Raw genomic sequence first — 21,344 nt, forward strand, 5'->3', positions numbered from 1 at the left:
TTTACATGCTTTTTGTTTTATAAAAGAAATTGCTTTCTTTCCAGCGGTGGTGGATGATTCACAAAAATCATATCAAGAAGCATTTGAAATTGCCAGAAGCAAGATGCAACCAACTCACCCTATACGATTGGGTTTAGCTTTGAATTTCTCCGTTTTCTATTATGAGATTTTGAATTCCCCCGACCGGGCTTGTCACTTAGCCAAACAGGTATTCCCCTGTCGATCATTTGGGCATGCCTTGACCTTAGATGTGTTCCAAACTTAGCTCTCGACTACTTATGGTTAATTCTGTCCAATTCTCGCTTGAGTATCAACAGTTGCCTACTCTACCATTTCTGGTTTTAGGTTGAGTCTAAAACTTGGAAGCTAAAGTTGTAATTCTCTTCGTTGACAGTGGCTATAAAAAAAAACTGAAGTGGAAAACAGACAAAAAATTAAATACGAGCCTCTGTTAGAAATACATATATACACCTAAATTATTTGAATTTAAACCATAGAGCATATTCAGTAATTTTCTGTGCAACTCTGTAATAAAATTTACCTTCAAATAAGCCTTTTATTTTTCAGTTTCTCTCCTTTTCTATTTTTGTAAGATGCGTCTTTTAATGCTTCCGCTTCTTCTTTTTTGATTCTCATGGAGACGCTTTCGCATAATCTCATCACTGGAATCAAAATTTTTGGCCCTATGGCACGTTGCTGGAGTTGAGTTAAAGCTGCGTTTGTTATATTACCACCAATAGATCAATCCCTCCGCGTCATTACAGGATCACCTTTTAATACTTCTTCTTATCTGGATTAGTATAGAGACACAGTCGCATAATCTTATCTCCAGAATCAAATTCTGGGTCCTGTGGTTGGCTGCTACAACTACAGATTGAACTCGAGGTCCCCTATTACAAAGCAGTGATCGATCCCACTGCGCTGCCACAGGACACCTTTTAGTTCTCTTCTTCTGGTTTGGAATGTTATGGAGACGCTTTTGCATCACTAGAATCAAATTTCCGTGTCTTGCAGCGGTTTGCTGTAGATGAGATCGAACTGCCTGCCTCGTAATACCAAGCGCAGACATCCCTCTGCGCCAGTACAGGAGCCTAAATATATAGTTCCTTTGAAATGGTCGATAAGCCATTTACTCTAAACACCTCCCAAGGGCTAGAGTCGGTCAGGATTAACTGCGCTGCACAACTTCACTTGTCTCTAGGATTTTAGGCTCTTCACTCCCGATGAATAATAAGCTTATGGACTAGTCAAGAGTAATTAAGAGTTAAGTTTGGAACACAGTGATTGATTCGTTAGATGTCCAAACCTGGTTTTCGTTTCCAATGTTGTGACTTGCTGTTATTTCGGCCAAAACATAAAAAGTGAGGTGACTTAAAATCGGGCTCATACGAGGGTTCTAAGCTTGGATAAGCATGTTGAACTATAAGTTCAACATTTATTTCCCATGTTCTGTTAATCTAAATGTAAAATCTAAGATAAGCAAACACTATCGGCATTGAGTCAGAGATGCTAGATAAACATTTGCCTCTGAAATTGAGCCTATGAAAAATCTTATGCATTCGAGTTACAGAGCTTTATCCAGTATCGTACTGACTCAATATTTTTCCCGTTTATTATATCCCAAAACCGTTTCTTTCTTGCTCGTCGGAACAGGGAGGGGGCCAGTTTTTCTCTTCCTCCGAGGCAAATAGGGAAAATCATAGTCTGGAAATGTACTCTTTCGTGATTTTACTCCTCTCCCCTTTCCCCGCCTCTTCTATGGATATGACTTCGGAATACTTTTGCCTCTTGGGAATTTACACCGTGTTATGAATACGTGTAGCTCATTGCTCTTGTCTGTGCCTGGCGCAGATGACATGCTCTAGATATTCAATTAGCTACTAGTAAATCCTACAAATGGGATGTCTTTTATTTATGTTTTGGTCTTACTAGAAAAAAGCTTGTGTCGCATGTGGTTAAACTTTAGTAGCTTCCCTAACATTTGCTCGTAGCCTAGCCTAATATTGAATTTGTAGGTATAGAAAATTTGATAGTGGTATATAATTTGAATTATATATATATATATATATATATATATATATATATATATATATATATATATATATATATATATATAATTGAAGTATTTCATGTTTGTTTATAGCCATGAATTATAATTAATAGCTATAAACAAGTATAAAATCTTTCAATGCTACGTCCTTTAATTGGGTGTATTTTCAATGTGTGGGAAAATGATGGTGCTACAACCTTATTGATTTAGTAATTTTATTACATTCGTTAAATAACCAAACTGTTTGATTTTCAACTCTTGATAGGCCCTCTTTCTAAAAAATATCTAAGCAAGGACCGTGATTAGAAAGTTTTCATGGGGGGGGGGCTATGTTTTAAATGATAAAAATATGTACAAAACGAAACATATAATAAAAGACCGCCCCCCTGTACTGTTTGGCGAAATTGTGACCCGAAAATGCAGAATTTTGACGTATTCTTATGTTACGATAATTACTTCAGTCCCAAGAAAAAAGGTGACGTAAATACTGACTGATATCTTACCTGGAAGTACTTTTGAAAAAGTACTTCAGTACTCAAGTACTAAGTTTTTACTCACAGTAAGTAACACGCAAAACACTTTTTTAATATCCGTGTCCTTTCCATATATTCTAACGAGAGATCGACCCCTTTTCAGAAAAACGGACAGTTTTCATGAAAAAAATCAACTGGTTTCACGAAAAATCGAATTTTACTTCAATTAAGGTATAAAAACAAAAGAATGTACAAAGAACATTCATTACAGCTTCATCATAACTTCACTTAATTTCTTTCTTGCTCCTTTCAACAGCAGAAGCTTTTCAAACACACCATCTCCGAGCGTGTTTCTTTTTGGAGTAAAAATTCCACCACCTACCGAAAAAAGTCGTTCTGCAGGTGCACAGGAAGGAATGGTACAGTTGTACTTCCTGAAAACTTTCATTACCCTTGGGTACACTTTGAGCGCAGATAGTTCCTTTCGCCTCTCGTTCAAATATGACAAAACCTCCACATTCACAGAATTGGTTTCACGGCCACCGTTGCCAGAATTATCACGAGTAGTTTCTTCATCACTAAGATCAAAGTATTCAACCCCAGCCAAAAAGCTACCTTTATCAGCCTCGTAAGACTTCCGAAATCTTCTACCTTTTTCGCTTCGTCCACCAAGAGTCCAACTGCTACATCCTTCTGGTTATCAGGAAACCAATTCAATTTGAAGAAAGGATGACTTGCCATAGCATTAACATAGTCTTGAATGGTGCACCGAAGTAGCATTTTTCCTCCCCCTGAAGAATGTCCAATGCCATTGCTACTGGCTCCATAATTTTCATGTATTCTTCAAGCACGAGAAGTTAGCCTTGGTTTTTGCAAAGCATCACATACATCAGCAAGCTTTCTAATTTTGTGACAATCCATCAAAGGTTGGACACTTTCATATTTCGAGTTACAACTTGTCTTATAAGCTGTTTGTCATGTACCTCTTTCACAGCATCAGCAACTTTTGAACTCTTATTCACGGCATCCCAGAGAGCAATACACTTCGAAAAAGCGGCTTGGTACTGCCTCTTATATGCAATATCACAGAAGGCTTTATCAGCATCGGTGGATGCAAGCAGGTTAAGTGTGTGGCTGACACACCTGAAGTGTGGAGGAAGTTGGAAATACTCGGGGTCGTCATGAGAATCAAGTATCTCTTCAACGTTTGTAAAAGAGAATGAGTCATTCTGGCCTGCTTCATCCTCATTTTCTTCATGACTGACGTGAATATCTTCGTCGGAAACCATCGGATATTCCCTGGATGCCTTACTAAAGTTAGAGGCATTATCAGTCAAAACCAATCCTACCTTTTTATCAACTGCAATTTTCTACCTGGCAACTACTGCATTCAGTTGTTCAGCAATTCTGTCATAAGTTTGTGAGCCTTTGAACCGCGAGCAAGCAAGGGCATAAGATTTCCATTTCAAATCCTCGTTGAGCAAGTGTGCAGTCATTCCCAAGTAGCTTTTGTTGTTGGCAGACCAAATGTCTGTTGTCAACGACATGTAGTCGGTGAGTTCAAAATCACGAATCATATCTTTCTGTGCTTCAAAAAACTTAGCTTTTGCTAAGTTTCCAGGCACATGTACAGGAGAAACAATTCCTTTAAAGGAATTTTGTTTGTTTTAAGATTCTAAAGTTCCTCTTTGGTCACGTGAAGTGATTTGAAAAGGTATGTAATCAGTGGTGATGGCTAATGAAAAACCATTAGCGCCACTACCAGTGCGCCGTCATGCTGTAAAACTAATGAAGTTCAACACAACCGTGTTTCTACGGTCTTTGTGTTATAAAATAGTTACGCTAGTCTGAAAATCTTAGACCAGTAGAAAAGAATCATTTATTTTTTTCCCCGAATACCTGAAGCAAGAGCCATTCTTTAAATTTTAATTTGATTTTGACATCCTTCTGGCTTTTTTTCTCTCTTGTAAATGGGGATAATGTGGGGGTTACCCATCTTAATTTTTAGCATCGGCTGAGTAATTCTGACTGAATTCTCATTGGAATTTCAAATCTACATTCTTCGCCACATTCCGTTTTGAACTTTCTTTTTAGTGGATTGGAGAGTTCGAGTCAAGGGTGATGGTACAAAAATAAAATGGCAAAGTATAAATTTCAGTGATGAAAACCGACGAGATTAGAATTGATGTTACCAACATGTAGTCACAGCCGCAAGTCACCGGAGGCTAACGGTTGCGCAAGCCCCTCTATGTTGCCAATTAGATTTGAAATTTCATAATTTGTTGACTTGGCTGCTCTTATCTAACAACTCAATCATCACCCATAGTGTAATAATCCAGTCACGTCAAGGAGAAGAGATGTTGAACCAGGCACATGTAAAGGGGAAAGGGCCTACTTGCCCGTTTTCCTCCCTTTAGAAAAATAAAAATATTTAACCTTTTAGGATATTCCCATTGCTACTGCAGGGCCATTTTTGACACTATTAATGCCCATGCTCTTATTTTGGAGTATGTTTATTTTAGGCTAACCAACTGTTTAGAGGCTGGAAAAATTATTTTTCCTGCTTGTCTCAACTCTCCATTAGTAAGAATCGGTAAATTTTATTTCAGTTCTGGGTCGCTATGTGTATAATATCCTGTTAATCGTCCTTTCGTCGCAATAACCACTGAGTTATACCTTTTATTGTTTATATTTAATTTTAAACTGGCTTTTAATAGAAACTTATTCTGCTTTTTGCTATTTGCCGTAAAGTATAAAATGATTCTAATAATGTTATGAATGCTGGTTGTGGTCACAAGCAGTGAGGAGGAGGGGGGCTCATACAAATTACTTCTTGAGTGGTATTGATCATGGCTAAGGTATACTGGATTTTCTAAGAAACTTGAATCTTATTGAACTAACAATGTAGAAACATTAGAAAAGTATTCCGGGTGGGTCCTATATGCCCGCCGCTTCTCGGTGATAAATTGTGTTTCGAATCCCCAAGGACCTGACTAGAATATTTAATCTCAGATCCTGCGCTAGATGTTCTAATGGTCGGAATATAGATTCGTTTGGATGTCGATTCCCGTAGACTACGTCTAGGAATCTTACTTTCTACAGAATCTTACAATCATTTCTTTTTTCTTATGTCCTTCTGACAAGTGTTGCATTTTCATTTTGAACACGACCGTGTTACTCTCGAACCCCAAAAAGAGAAATGAAGGAAAGGAGATCCGATTAGTATTATACTCTGGAGCCCAAAAAAGAGAAAGGAAGGAAAAGAGATCCGATTAGTAGTCGTAGATTAGAAAGAGTAGAAATAAACGAGCATTTGCTTTATTGATGTATGCTTTGTTTGATCAACACCTCTCTTAATTTCCTTGTTCCTGTTTTTTGTCTCCCTAAGAACTATCTGCTTCCGAGTCGATATCGTCTGCTAATGCTATTTCATTCATTAAAATGTCTTCTTCATCTATTTGTCACCGTCTTCCAGAAGGGCTTAGAATTTCATTCCTCCGAAAAAGGGAAACATTTTCTTGGTTAAATTAAGATAGCTGACTTATCTCCAAGCGACGGCCTCTTGCTCTTCATGTATTGATCTCTCTCTTTCTGTATCCCTGGAATGCCTCAGTCTCTATTTCCCAGACTGGAAAATCAATATTGTGTTTTTGATGCTCATGGATACATATATTTGATCCAATAAAAACATGGAAGTTCTTTGGAATAAAAGCATGGAAGACCTTTAAAATATATTTTTTTCTTTGGAATCAGTCATGAAATATTTCAGCAGCCGAATCTATAAGAACAGGATGTAAAGCTTGTTGATATGAATTTATTAACATACATCTATAAGGTCAAATACAAAAAGTAAACTGCAAAAAAAATGGATAAACATAGGAGCTCGCAAGGCATTTTGAATTCCGTTACACTACTTTGTAAATGAAATCTGATTGTTTGAGTTGGAAAGGGAAACTTAAACAACCATATATATCTTTAAAAACTAGGATAAATCGGTTATTGAATTTTCAATGAAATAGACGTTCATATGCAGTTTTTAGTTGTAGCAGATGTCAAATTACAAAAGAAGGATAGTGGGCCGCGGGGTCAGCTAAAAGCATGGCAGCAAGCAGTTTAAAAAGTGTAGTTTTCCTTTGAAGTTGTAGTTGTTTTGATAATCAACATATGAGTAGTGTTTGAATTTTTATGGTCGAATGGCGTTGTCAAATTCAACTTATTAGTTCTGCTTATTTATTTTCACAGTTCTACGTGGCAGCAACGTCAAAAATGTGGTGCCGTCCAAAAACTTAATAATTTTAAACAACCGAAAAAGAAAATGATAAAAACTCGCCGTTTTACCTATGGGTAGGTCTAAGAGGAATCCGTTGATTTGGAGTATCATCTTGGTGAAAATTGATGAAGGACTTGAGAGTCATGGGTAATTAGAATAAAGCCAAGGCAGATAATATATGGGAGAGGAATAGCTGGCATAACTTGAGTTGTATAAAAATGATTATTTTCACTTCTTGATGATTGTCTACTATCCATCCTAAGACAGAACTAAGGTAAACAGTAAGAGTAAAAAAAACGTCTTTGCTCTAATATCCTTGGCACTTCAGCCCAATAAATTAATCAATTGTAAGTACAAAATGCAGTTGACGCAAATATTTGGGTTTAAATTTTTCTTCATATAAGACAAGTTCATCCAATGAATCTAAATCTGGCCCTTAAAGTAGATCGACTTGCGACACAAGCCAGGTTTAAATTTTTCTTCTTATAAGACAAGTTCATCAAATGAATCTAAATCTGGCCCTTAAAATAGATCGGTTTGCGACACAAGCAAGTTTTTAAAAACTATTTTAACCTGCTCATAAAAATTCAATGTCAGGGAATGCCTTGTACTGACGCTCAACCAAGTTTCTGTATTGAGCATTTTCTTTATCTTAATCGTTGCTAAGCTAAATGAAGCAGCTTGGATCCAGATGAACGATCCAGAAGATCCATTCTAGTTCACTAAGTGCACGTTATTTAAACTTTACAATGCAATGTCAGACCCAAATTTGAATATTAAGTGCAACATCTGACTTTGTAATAACAATATGTTTTTGTTTATGTCCTTTTTCTTCTGACTTTGTTCTGCTACTTAATAGTTTTAACCTTTAACAAGTGTCGTAACTAGTCGGGTAATAAAAATTGTTTAGCAAAAAACTTAGTGAATATTTTTCAGTTAGCCTTTATTGACTCTTCAAATGCCTACAAAGGAATAGAAAGTGTGCATCAAATAAGGTAAAATCACATAAAGGATAGACAAAACTGGCATAGTCCGGGAGGTGGATCTTTTGTGTGTCATTTGCAGGTGTGCTGTGACTTTTTTCTCTAGGACAAATATGGCAAGGCTTATATTTGATTGGGGCCCGGATCTATCTTCTGGGAAGCAGTTTTGAACAGAGTTTCAGCAGACTGACAAATCATTTTGCTCAATTCACCAGGTAGATCACTTTTGGTTGGATGGAGTCTTTTAGACCCCCAACCTTTTAAGAGGTGCAATGAACTCGGTCCGTCAGCTATTGCGGCTCGGATATTGCTGAGAACACACGGGAGACCGATATTCGCAATAGCATAATACACCTGAAACGATGAACCATATTCTGTTTGAGGTCTTTTAGATCTCCACCCGACCAGTAAGGTTTAACCATGATGTCAGAGATCGCTGCGACAACAGAATTATTGTTGCGCATATTTGTTTCTGTGTCCTTTTTTCCTTTTGTTGCTTTCATTACTCCTAAGCATAATATTATTTATTGGCTTTATATATATATATATAAATATATATATATATATATATATATATAAATATATATATATATATATATATATATATAATATATATATATATATAAAACACGCTATTGTTGTATAATCAAACAGTTCGTGGTAACGAACTGTAGTAAGGAGCGACCCGGCTCAATAGTAACCGAAACTCTAAAAATGGAATTTTGACACCAATAGTTACATCAAAAGAATTCATCTTACCCATCAAAAGTTACGAGCCTGAGAAAATTTGCCTTATTTTAGAAAATGGGGGGAACCACCCCCTAAAAGTCCAAAATACTTTTTTCCTCCTTGGAGTTAAGTCAGCGTCGCCAGCCAACTTTGTCAGTTTTATGCAAGGCTTGATGATGACATGTTATCAGAAGACGAATCACAGATGCGTGTTTATTTTTTTATTTTTATTTTTTTTCAGGGGTGATCGTATCGACTCAGTGGTCCTAGAATGTCGCGAAAGGACTCTTTCTAACGGAAATTAAAAGTTCTAGTGTCCTTTTTAAGTGACCAAAAAAATTGGAGGGCACCTAGGCCCCCTCCCACGCTCATTTTTTCGCCTAAGTCACCGGATCAAAATTCTGAGATAGCCATTTTATTCACCATAGTCGAAAAACCTAATAACTATGTCTTTGGGGACGACTTACACCCCCGCAGTCCCCGTGGGAGGGGCTGTAAGTTACAAACTTTGACCTGTGTTTACATATAGTAATGGTTACTGGGAAGTCTACAGACGTTTTCAGGGGGATTTTTTTGGTTGGTGGGGGGAGATTTGAGGGGAGGGGTTACTTGGGAGGATCTTTCCATGGGGGAATAGACTTTCAATGGAGGGGGCGCAGGATTTTCTAGCATTATTTAACAAAAACAATGAAAAAATTAATATGAAAAGTTTTCTACTGAAAGTGAGGAGCAGCATTAAAACTGAAAACGAACAGACATAACGCATAACGCACATAACAACACATAACACATATGAGGGGTTTACCTCCTCGTTATACCTCGCTCTTTACGCTAAAGTATTTTTAGTAATTACAACTACTTATTCTACGGCCTTTGTGAGTCAGGGGTCATTCTTAAGGAATTGGGACAAAAATTATGAGCTTTAGTGTAAAGAGCGACGTATCGACGAGGGGCGAGCCCCCTCATATACGCAATAAAAACATACGAATACAGAAGTTCGCTACGTAAGTTAACTCGTAAGTTACGTATATTCGTTACTTATGAAAACGTTCGTAAAAATTTAAAGTTAATGCCTTTTTAAGTAATCAAAAATTGGAGGGCAACTGGGCCCTCCCTCGCTCCTTTTTTCTCAAAATCTTCCGATTAAAACTATGAAAAAGCCATTTAACCAAAAAAAATTAATATGCAAATTTCGTTTTAATTATTTATGTGCGGAGAGCCAAGATTAAAACATGCTTTAATTCAAAAACGCCCAGAAATTAAACAAAAAAAACAAGTTTTTTTAAATGAAAGTAAGGAGCGACATTAAAACTTAAAACGAACAGAAATTATTCCGTATATGAAAGGGGCTTTTCCTCCTCAACGCCCCGCTCTTTACGCTAAAGTTTTTTACTGTTTTAAAAAGTAGAGTTAAGAGAAAGAGTCAAACTTTAGCGTAAAGAGCGGGGCGTTTAGGAGGAAAAGCCCCTTTCATATACGGAATAATTTCTGTTCGTTTTAAGTTTTAATGTCGCTCCTTACTTTCATTTAAAAAAACTTGTTTTTTTTTTTTTTTTTTGTTTAGTAACAAGTAAAGATTAAAAATAAATCTTTAAGAAATTGGTTAATAACGCGCGTCGAATGGATGGCGTGAAGAATTTCTGATGTAAATTGTTTACTTAATTTCCCGCAGTTCCTTTTTGATTGCACTGGGTGGTTGATGCTAAGCTCTCTTTTCTTGGCACTTATCTATCCTTAGTGTTCTATTTCAAGGTGAAGGAACCTGTGCTGGAAACTTGGCTACATTTAAGAGTCATACGGTGCCCTTTCTTTATAATTTTACCTGAAGGAAAATTCAAGTTATGTGATGTTGTCATCATACTGCCATTATTCTAGGAGCCAGGGGAGGGTTATCAAAGGCTTCCAAGGGGGTATATTAATTCAAACAATGTATTTGGACTGAAATATATAAGAAGTTTAGTACGTACTATTCAATATTTTTTGAAGACCCGTAGGGGGGGGGGGGTTTAAATCATTATGAATTTGGAAAATTCCTTCTGGTGTGAACCTATGATAGCTGGACGTCAGATCCTGCTTCTTTATTTCTATAAGTTGGGCTATTTCTTTTGTCTGTTGACAAAATTAATTGAGTTTAGGTTATAATCCATAAGACCAGAGGTTATGAACCGACTTGTGGCGGGAGAGCACTGGATGGGCCGACACCAGTTTTCACTTGACACCTTTTTTTTTCTTTTTTTTGCGCTCAGTAATCATCATTTAGTACTGTTCTATGGATGTTTACAGTTTGTTTACGCCATTATTCCAGAAGTCACCTATTCCTGTATTCTTTTGTGATACTTGTACACTATAGGGATATAAAATGTGAAATTATATCAGCAACCTGCTCAAAGGGGGAGGGTGCAAGATCGGGTCCTAAAATTGAAAGGACTACTGGCTTGAAAAAGGAACCTTTACTGTATTATTTACTTTTTTACGGATTTACTTTTTGTCCGCTGAGCTCCCATCCCCTCCAAATCATGGCTTTTCCTAAACTTCAAGTAATGTTTTTAAGCGAAAAATGATCAATATTTAAGCTAGTTAAATATATTTTCTCTTTTATCACCACTTGTTCTATGAGCGCTTTTTTATTAAGCAATCATCAATGTTGTTCTATGAACGGTGATAGTTTGTTTACGTCATTATCCCACAAGTCACCTATTGCTGTAATTATAGTGATACTTGTACCATGTATGGCTATTCTTGATAAGTTATCCAATCAACGCCTCTAGCTTAAGTTTGGGTAACAGGGAGGAATATATGTGGCTTCTGCCTAAATTATTTAGTGTTTTTATCTGGTACTTAGAAGCTTAACTCTTAGAAGATTTCAAAGTTAAGTAAAACTTAAGTTGAGTTATAAGTTAATTTAATTGTGAATAACTCAGTTTACCAATGATGGCAGGTAAATTAAAGCATAACAATTTTTTTCTCTTTTGTTTTGAATGTCATGTTTTATTATGCATATTTATCAAACCTGTTGAAAAAATGTTTGAAGGAAATTTATTATATTCATTATATTTTATTAGGCCTTTGACGATGCCATCGCCGAGCTCGACACATTAAATGAAGACAGCTACAAAGACTCTACCTTGATCATGCAGTTGCTGAGGGATAACTTAACGCTATGGACCTCCGATGCTCAGGTACCCTTTTAATATATTTTCTCTCTAATATTGTATATCTATGTCATGTTAGAATGATAATCGACTTATTCGGTTTATACTAGCGCGAAATGATAACCAAATTGATATATCGTGTTTAATTGGAATTCTTGCCTTTTTTCTGTAAAAATTTCCTGTGGGGATGGCGATTTGAGCGGAAATAATTTTCGAAAAATGAAAACATAAGAGGAGAAAAGGTTTCTTAATTTCATTGGCTCTATTGTAAGTCGGTTATTTTGTTTGTGAAAACATATATCAGAAGCATGTCTTATGTCAAGCGTATGTCTCAAGTACCAGTCACCGATCACAAATATAACAGAAAGGTAACTTGATAAGCCTGCCTTTTTTTCGGAACTGATTAGTTATTGGTTCTCTGGTCAGAAATTTTAAATTCTTAAAAAAAAAAACTAGTCGAGTTGAACTTGATTTGTTTTCCTTTGTGAAATTTCAATTTAGTAAGAAGAAATAATAGTGTTTTAGTAATAAATTTTTTAACATCAATTCCCTATGTTTTTCCATAATCAAAGGATCGGAACGCTTTTTTTTTAATCATGTGGATTTTTACAAAGCTGAAATAAAAGCTTAGATTTATTAAATTTTTAAAAATTATTAAATTGGTAAATTAAATTATTTAATCAAATTTTCAGTTTTTTCACTTGGAGTTCTCCAACTTTTAGCACTCACACTTAAAATTTTCCTTCTAAGTAAGATCTGTCTTGTCATTTGGTTTCTTAAGATGCTTGGAATTTTCTCCTTTTTTCTTTCAAAAATAGATAATTTCTCTTTTTGTCACTTCCAAACAATGTCTTAGATAGAAGTTTTTAAACTTTTTTTCTACATCTTGCTTCTAAAAAAAAAAAAAATAATAATAATCCCTATGCAATCAGCTAATACTTAGAATACCAAGGACAGTGAAAATGGAACCTCATTGTTTTAATTAATTGAGTGCAAACTTTAACAATCGTAATTCCTTCATGGGTGGAGCTCGGTTGAATTGGTTGGTGGCATTTGAGAAATCATGTTCATTCGGTATGTTCTCTTGTAATTTATACGACCATTTTCTCGTGTCGAACCCCTAGTTTTACACTGGGAACAGGTTATATTTATGGTTTTCTAAATTAAACCATTCATGAAGACAAACTCCTTCTTAAATATTCTAGGATGAACAGCAGGCATGTATGCAGAAAATCAATGTGAGGGGATTAAATTCGGAAAGAGATGATTCAAATGAAATATGTAGGAATTTTATTTGGGATGCCAATCTGGCTGCTCGAAAGAATCTGCAAATACCCGTTTGTTCTCAATGGGCCCTATTCTATATGGAATTTCTATCTATAAACTCCACAGCAGAATTTTTAATAATTTGATATAGAATTTAATTTAGGAACGGTATTTACTAGTATACTTTTCTGTACGGCCATGCTCGGCGTCAAATATGTATCAAGGATGGGTGCTGACCGTATTTCAGGCAGTAGGCTGTTCGACAAATGTAGTTGCATCCCAATTTTTAGGCCTGTAACGAGAAAAATGTTGAGGTGGCTAGGACACGTTCTGTGGACAAAGGATGACAGATTGCCAAAGATTGCCCTTTTTGGCCAACCATCTAAGGCCAGACACAAAGCAGGTCATCCCCGAATCGAATGAGCGAGAGTCGTAAGGAAGGACTTAACGGAAACTACAACTTCTTGGGAGGGTGTAAAGAGGGAGGCGAAAAAAAACAGTACTACAGACGTTGCTCAATTATTCTATAGTAAATGTGCTTCTGAATAAATAAAATAAAAAACTAAAAAAGAAATAATAGGAAAAATTAATTGTTTTTGCTTTGGATAGTAAAGTTTAATAATGAGCATGGTTTTTTGGGAAGCACCAATAAAAAAAAGTAATAAGACTTCAGACGTTGCGACATTATTATATGTAAAAAATGTGTTTCTAAATAGGTGAATCGAAAAAAATAAATTATTTTTCGCTTTGGATACAATATTCAAAGATAATTTTAATGCAAATTTGTTAGCTATTAATTGTTGATTATTATATAATTGACTTATAGTGGCTAATTATTATGTAATTCGTTGCTATATGATTAATAGTTGCTTGGTGATAATGAATATTATGATACCATATATTAAATTTGCTTAACTTATTTCTATTACTTCTTCGAAAGAAAATAATTTTTTGAATATTTATAATTATCTTTTTTTCTGTCGTTTGATACTTCCCAAAAACCACACCTGTTATTAGAGGTTTACACCTGACTGCCTCCGGGGGCAGCAATTTTTGGTTACTGACGGTAAGCTGGCAGGTAAATGGTGGCATCTTTATAAAAAGAAAATTGGCATGAGTTTTCTTGTTCGAAAACCGGTTACGTCATTGTTGATGAATGATGTATAAGGCTGAGCTCATTGACTGATTGCCGATTATTTTTGGTTATGAACTTAATGAGTTTTCAAGTTGTTGCTATGACTAAGTCGTGTCTGTCTGAAGTATATCAGGCAAATTTCTGTTTTGCCGAAGCCTTAGACCCTTTGATATCGCCGTGTTTCAATCAGACGGGTGTGTCCTAAATTCTTGGGACAGTGATATTTTTTTTCTGCTTTGGGGTTAAAATGAGAAACAAATATAAACTGGAAGTATATAGACATAAAAAATTTTTGACTTAAAAAATAGTTTGAGGTTGGTAGTCTTTAGGCTAGAAGTATGGGGATGTTTCAATTATGACTAGGCTTCTGTACCTTCTTTGAAGTAAATATGCTTCTGAGTCTCTCTCGCCCCGCCAAAAAACTTATTTGTATCTTTTAAAGTGGGTCATTCTAAATAAGATTAACCATGTAACCCATCATCTCAAGGTGTTTATTTATTTTATTTTTTTTGTTTATTGATTTCATGGATAAAAGAAATCATACAATTTTTTTTTTCAAGTATTACGACGATTCGAAATTTTTATTATTTTGATTTTTGTCTCACGGAAGGGAAGGAAGTAATATATTCTTACAAACCGTAGGAAATGAATGACTTCTGTTTTAATGAAGCGTTAGTACCCAAAAAGACTTCACTACAGGGGGAGGGGGATCAGGAGGAGCTTCATTCCTCTTTTCTTCATATAAAAGACAAAAAATATATATAAAGCACTGTTGTGTCTTTCGCCGTGATAAAAATACTTCATTTCCGCATAACCGTTACGGACAAAGCAGTGCTGTCTTCGGACATATTTTAGTGCTTCCTGTTGCGTTTTATCTTGAATACGGTCAATAAAAGAGGGGGCTTTAAATGGCAATTAATGATAACAAAAAAGAAAATAAGAACAAGACGCTTTTTTTTCAAAACTTATAACCGAAAACTGGAGGGTGGAACGAAAATACATAGTGATAGTGTTGAGCAACAATTTTTCTTCCTATTTTGGAAGAATGTTGATAGTGTGTCTCAAGGATAGATTGCAACTGAACTAGGGATTGGGAATATGTTATCCTACCTCTGCTTTTTCCCATCTTGACTTATAGGACTTCCATTTGTCACAATCTAAGTCAATCTTGGCTTTCATTTATTTAGATTTTTTGTCGGTTAATTAGGAAAAGTTTCTGACATATTTTCACTGAAACTTAGTTTTAACCAGCATGGAAGTGGTTGGGGTGGAAACATCTTCCTGAGCCCCAATTAGGGTTTTAAATATTCTGGAAAAATCTCATTATCATAGCTGCACCCCTTTTCCAAGTTAACAAAGGTCACTACTTTAGAGTGAAAAGGGCTTGATAATACCAACACCGAGTCATATTACTAGCTATTATGGCTGTTTTTTTTTTCCTTTGTCTTCTTGGCTTCGATGCCCTTTTTAAAGTTGGTACAATTCCATTTCAGGTATAATATAAGGAACGCATTCTCAAGCTGATTCTGATTGTTTACATTATTTTCCATAATACAGAATGACAACTGAATTATCAACAGAGTTGAGTTGTGCTGGACAGCCTGTATCTCGTCTCAAGCGCAATTACAAGCAATAATAATATATAATACAAATAAATTTTTCATGTTAAATGATAAAAATAATATTTTCTTGAGCTTTGATTTCTGAATCTTGAAAAATCGTAGAAGCTATATATAATTTTATTGTATTCTTTTATCACATTAACGGTGATCAATGGATTGCCTTTATTGTTCTTATGATACCGCCGCTACTCCTTACACCTCACTGCAGCATGAGTCTAACTGAGTTCCACACAACTGAGTACGCTCCTCCTCTGCCCCAATTTCACTCGTTAATACCAAGCTGATAATATTTTCCGCGGTTCCCGTGCTTAATTTCTTTTCGGGAAAAATTTTACGCCATTCAAGTCCCAAATAAATATGAACAATGAGCTGATTCAACCCTAGACTGGATGACTAATATGGTTCAATCGAGTGGGTACGAACTTTTACAATCACGCACACGAGGTAGCGATTGCCAAGCGTGGCCAAAACATGCCATGCGGGATGGAACTGGGCAACACAAGACGGTCGGAGATGTACACCAGGTGGCGGGAAATGGGCGTCCCCTCGGATTTAATGGTTGACTCGTAACTGATGATTCAATATTACTAGCCCAGGGGATACTGGATGTTCAGACTTACTATATACAGTAAGAAATGTTTTATTGTTATTATGTACATCTGCTATTCAGTATAAATCTCTTGCCTTTTGGGGTCATTAAGTTCTTTAATGGTTTTGGAATGTATTTAATGCAAGATTTTCGGTGAAAAGTGAGGTAATAAGAATTTTTATAAATTTTCAGCCGATCAGAAAATTCTATTGGAGGTATGATGGGCTCGAATAAGCGCTAGTTAATTCTCGGTATTAGTAAAATCTCGTTATCAAACTAATCAAACTAACCTTGAGATTTCTTGGATTCAACGGTTTTTTTCTGCTTTCCTTAATTTCCTGTTTCTTTTCTAGGGCGATGGAGATGAACCAGCGGAAGGAGAGAACAACTGAATATTGTTTAATATTGTCCAGTGTTAATTAAAAAGAAGTAATTTTACAATCTTGTTTTTTCTATAAATCGAAATCAATCACAGAATTAAGTCAGATAAAGATCAGCCATTCAAATAGCCAGATTAATCGTCATATTGTTTGAAAATGTCAGAAAATATTGTCCTGTGAAACTGAGATCGGTTTTGTTAGAAGGCTTATCTTGGTTTATCACCAGGTTCTGACTTTTTCCTATAGATGGATTGAACTTTTACTATTTTTGTTAATTATTAAGTGGAAGCGTTAATTTGTCCCAAGCTTTCCGTACAATGCTTTTTATCACTGATGATTATATACTTCTTTTTTTTCTGTTTTTTTTTTTTGGCTGTTCTTTTGTTCGGAACTCAGAAATAAAAACTGGTGTTTTCGTTAATTGTCTTTTTAAGTCTCTAAAGTTAGTTAATTAAATATGTTTAAGGTTTGCAAAGTGATATCTGTGTTGAAAGCTCAAAATATTATCTTTGCTCTTTGTTGACTCGGATTCCAATGTAATTGCATCGCCACTGCCGATATAATTCTAATATATTTGTTGCCAGTATGGCAACAAATGTATTTGGTTATTTCTTAAGAGATCGTCTAACAAATGGAATACTTCACTCCGATACACCCAGTTAAAAAAGTCGCCTGTAAACAGGGCTGTTAATAGCAATGGCGCATCCAGGATTTTTGTTCGAGTAGGGCTATTTTTCGGGGGCAAGGGGTTACAAGAAACTAAAAAAACATCAATAATTTGATTATTTGTATTTTTTTTTTTGTTTTTATGAGTCACAAGAATTGGAAGGGGGAGGTTCAAATCCGGGCCTTTCTGGATATACTATGCCCCAAGAAGCAACCCAACCAACCTATACACTCTGTATAGGGTTACTGAAGATGTTTTTTTGGAAGGCTAAGTAGCCAAAGTTATTTCCTGACATGTAATTGAAACATGGATTCAATGATTCTTCAAAAAATTCTTAATAGAAGATTTTCTCTGGAGTAGCCAGTGGCTCTTTAATGCGTGGGACGGCATTTGTCGGTATTTTTGTGCATAAGCTGTTTTGGAGTGATTCATTGGGGAGTTAAAGTATATTAAAAACTTAGAATAATCATTTTAATCTATGTTTTAAGTTATACTTGTACTAGCGACAACTCACCACCCATGTTTTTATTCACGGTTGGCCGGAAAGGACAATCTTTGGCAATCTGCCATCTTTCATCCGCAGAATGTGCCATAGCCATTTCAATCTTTCTCTCATTATAGCCCTAGAAAGTGAGACTTAACCACACTTTTCGTTCCGCTCACTGCTCGAAATAGGGTCTGTCAGTCGGGTACTGAAAAATAGTCCGTAGGTAATTTCTCTGGAAAATGTCTAGCAAATCTTCCTCCGTTTTTCGGAGTGCCCATGCTTCTGAACCATACTTGACCATTGTCATCACTGTAGCTTCCAATGTTCTAATCCTGGTTCTCAGACTTGTCTTCTAGTTCTTCCAAACCTTTTTTCAAATTACTGAACCTTGTCTCTTGAATATTGTCACTATGCTCTCCATCCTTGGAGAGGAAATTCTCTTATTTGTCCCTTTATTATTTGCCGTAAGTTTCAGAGATATGTATACAATCCGCATCGTATAGTATCTTATTGACACAAAACACTCAGTAAGCCTCTAAACTGGAAAATTTGGTTTAAAAGTCTTAACTCTCAAACTTAAATATTTATGGTAATGTCATTTTTTTACCTCAAGTTCGATGTTCATTTTCTAATCTGTTCTGTGACGAAAGGTGGGACTTGTTATTTGAATCGATCGTGATAAATATTGTTCAAACTGTCTTGTAATTTTGTAAGACTATCTAGCAACGCCATGTTTCTTGTTTGCTATTCCTAAAAAGTAGCTTTTAATATTTGTCAGTGCATCTGTACACTGGAATCAATCTTTAAGCTAATATCCCATCCATAAGCCTATAAAGCTTCATTGATTAGCCTTTCTGAGAAAGAGCTGAACGTGTTTGGAACACAGAGTAAAAAGTGCATTGTTTACTAAGAAATTTGTAATTTTACCCCGGTTAACTTCGATTCTTAGCCCATGGGTCATTGTTAATGCCCTATGGAAAAACAGTTGGTCCTACAAGCAGCCAAAACCCATTCTCGAGCCGCACTGGATCCATCACTCGCGTTTGTTTCTACTTGCTCAAGTTCATTGTAAGGGCGTGTACGTGCCACTGATAATAAGACTTTTTCACAGAAAAGGTAGCATATTCTTGGTAAATTATTTTAAATTTCTAAGACATGGGTAGTCAACGAAGAAAATTTGCAGAATGGACAAGGTAATTAAATGTTTCATTTAATTTCAATTTTTTTTTTATCTTTATCCTCCAAATAAAACTTTACAGAAATGTATTGTTTACACATGTGTTAACATCAAAATTTTAGTGCCAGGGCGCTACATGGAATGAGTCACCCCACCTACCATTCTTAAGCGTTTTTGTCGGAAGATTCAGGTATTGCGTTTGTTTTTCATGCTGCACTTCAACATATGTGTTGCTCAAAGCTTTTTACTAAGTCGGGAAATCCTCTCACCCTTTCAGGAAGACATTTTGGGAATGCTCTCACTTTTGAGGATTTTTTCTTGTGCGTCTAATCCTAGCTTTAGCTCTTAGATCCCATAGGATACGGTTTGTGGAAAAGGGGCAATCGAATGAAGCATTTATTGTGTAGAAAAGGGCACTTAAAATTGCGAACTGCATAATCTTCAAAAATCACAGGTGTAATGCGAAAAAAAAAATGTAACTGTCTTTATCTTTCAGAAAACGAGTTAAATACCCTTTCTGCTGTTGAATTTGGTGAAGCTTTATATTCGATAAATTTTCGTTATTGCCACTGCGATTTTTCATGTTTTCAACAACAAATTTTGGGTCATAATACGATGGGGCTCATCTAGAGCAAAATCTTGGGGGAGACCCAATGGGACAAGGGCACCAATGAACAAAATTTTGGGAAGAGCCAATGTGACAAAAGTGTCAATAATTGACCAAATTGACAAATTTATTCTAAAAAAAAAAGAAGAAGAAAAAAAACAGGATAAGAGGGCGCCAGGAAAAATCTTGGAAAGGGTTCGGGGTCCCCAATCTGCCAGTGATAATAATATGTATGGTTTCTCTCAGTAAAAGAAAAGAAACGCCTGAATAATATAAACAAAAAACAAATCTATTACATTTTCTTGAGTTTCCAAGAAGAATCCACCCATACAACCATAAAACAGTTAGGAATAGGTGGAATGTCACTATATTTTAGGACATTCCGAAGAGGCCTTTTCAGGAAATTCGGAAAACTAGACTTTCATTACTACGAATAGGGAGGGTATGGTACTATACATATTGTAGCATAGAAACAATTCAACAACCATCTCTCTTCATTTGGTTCCTGGACGTGTTTTTTTTTATGCGTTAGAATAACAACTCAAATTTCAAAAGGATGGGTTCACTTTCTGACATACGCTTAAGGAATAATCTAATTAGCTTACTAAAATACGTCTATCATCTAAACCAATGACATCGAAGCACACTTTTTACCACGAAACTATCGGAAATAAATTCTTCTTTTTCTCTATGGCTGAAAATTGTTTTTCATTTATTAAGAAAATACTCAGGAAACAGTATTAATACTATTGAGTAAGCTCGTCCTTGCATGTTTTGTCTAGATGGTTTATTGCCTGGAGCAATCAAAGTTGCCAAGGGTCATGGTTTTATATTGATTCTTGGATTTAGGTTATGGAGAATTTATGGGGCAAACTGCTAAAGAGTTAGACAGATATAACATTGTAAGATTACACGCGCAAGCGAAAATCAGCATTGTCACAGAAAAAACAGTTAAATGGCAAATATTTTAAACATGGACGGCAATAAGACTGTGTGAAACACGGACGATAAAAAGAAGATCCCTTTAAGTTTAGATGACTTCAAATTTAAAAAGTCAATATAAAAAACGCCCAAACTCAATGTTGATGTTAAAACCTTAAGCTGGAAATCTGGCTCATAATGTGCCCGTTAGAATAATTGTAGCCTTTTTTTAGTTTGTTAAACGCTACAGTGGTCCAATCCCAGCCATTTGGCTTGTTTGTTTTTTTAAAGAGTAAGAATCAATCATGTATTCATAAATATTTTTGGGATGGGGGAAGCAAAACTAGGTAGATTAGGGATAAGACCATAAAACTCCTTGGAGATGGAGAGAACAAGTAGAGAGAGTTCAGCACCTGTCTTCTCGATAATTTTTTCCGTCGTATTGTGAATGACTCAGAAGCCAAACTGTTTAATTCCATTAAACAAAGCCCAGTTTTATATCTTTGCATTAGTAATTTCGAGCAAGAGTTAGGGATGCACATGGGACGGGGGACCTGGGTCTGTAATGAAATCTTGAATCTGTACGATTCTGCCCATACATTTTGCACTTCTATCAATTTCAATCTTACAATAATAATAACAAAATAATTCAAATCTTAGCCCAATCACTTTTTTTGAAATAAATTTCTGCCTATTCGCCAAGGAAGAATATCTGGATTTTTTGGTATGTGAATATGGAGAATTTAGTCGAGTAAACCTTGGTTAAATCAGCTTCAAAAAATTGTTTTATTTAATGGGAGAAACTTTTTTTTATGGTACTTGGTATTAACCAAGTG

The 21,344-nt window shown here is 35.6% G+C and overlaps 1 protein-coding gene across 5 annotated transcripts in view; it reads left to right on the top strand.

Annotated features, from left to right (window-relative positions):
• Window positions 1-17,070, top strand: part of LOC136030990 (14-3-3 protein zeta) — a 53,131-nt gene extending 36,061 nt beyond the window's left edge. For 4 of the 5 annotated variants that reach the window (XM_065710148.1, XM_065710147.1, XM_065710150.1 and 1 more), the window contains exons 6-7: window positions 11,568-11,684; window positions 16,623-17,070. In XM_065710148.1, the coding sequence (XP_065566220.1) occupies window positions 11,568-11,684; window positions 16,623-16,661 (156 nt within the window). In that variant the 3' untranslated portion in view covers window positions 16,662-17,070. Of the gene's footprint in view, window positions 1-44; window positions 209-11,567; window positions 11,685-16,622 lie in introns of all 5 variants that reach the window. The other variant, XM_065710151.1, reaches the window with a different exon arrangement.
• Window positions 17,071-21,344: the final 4,274 nt, after the last annotated feature.

This window comes from Artemia franciscana, chromosome 9, assembly GCF_032884065.1.
Source record: "Artemia franciscana chromosome 9, ASM3288406v1, whole genome shotgun sequence".
Classification (NCBI taxonomy): Eukaryota; Metazoa; Arthropoda; class Branchiopoda; order Anostraca; family Artemiidae; genus Artemia; species Artemia franciscana.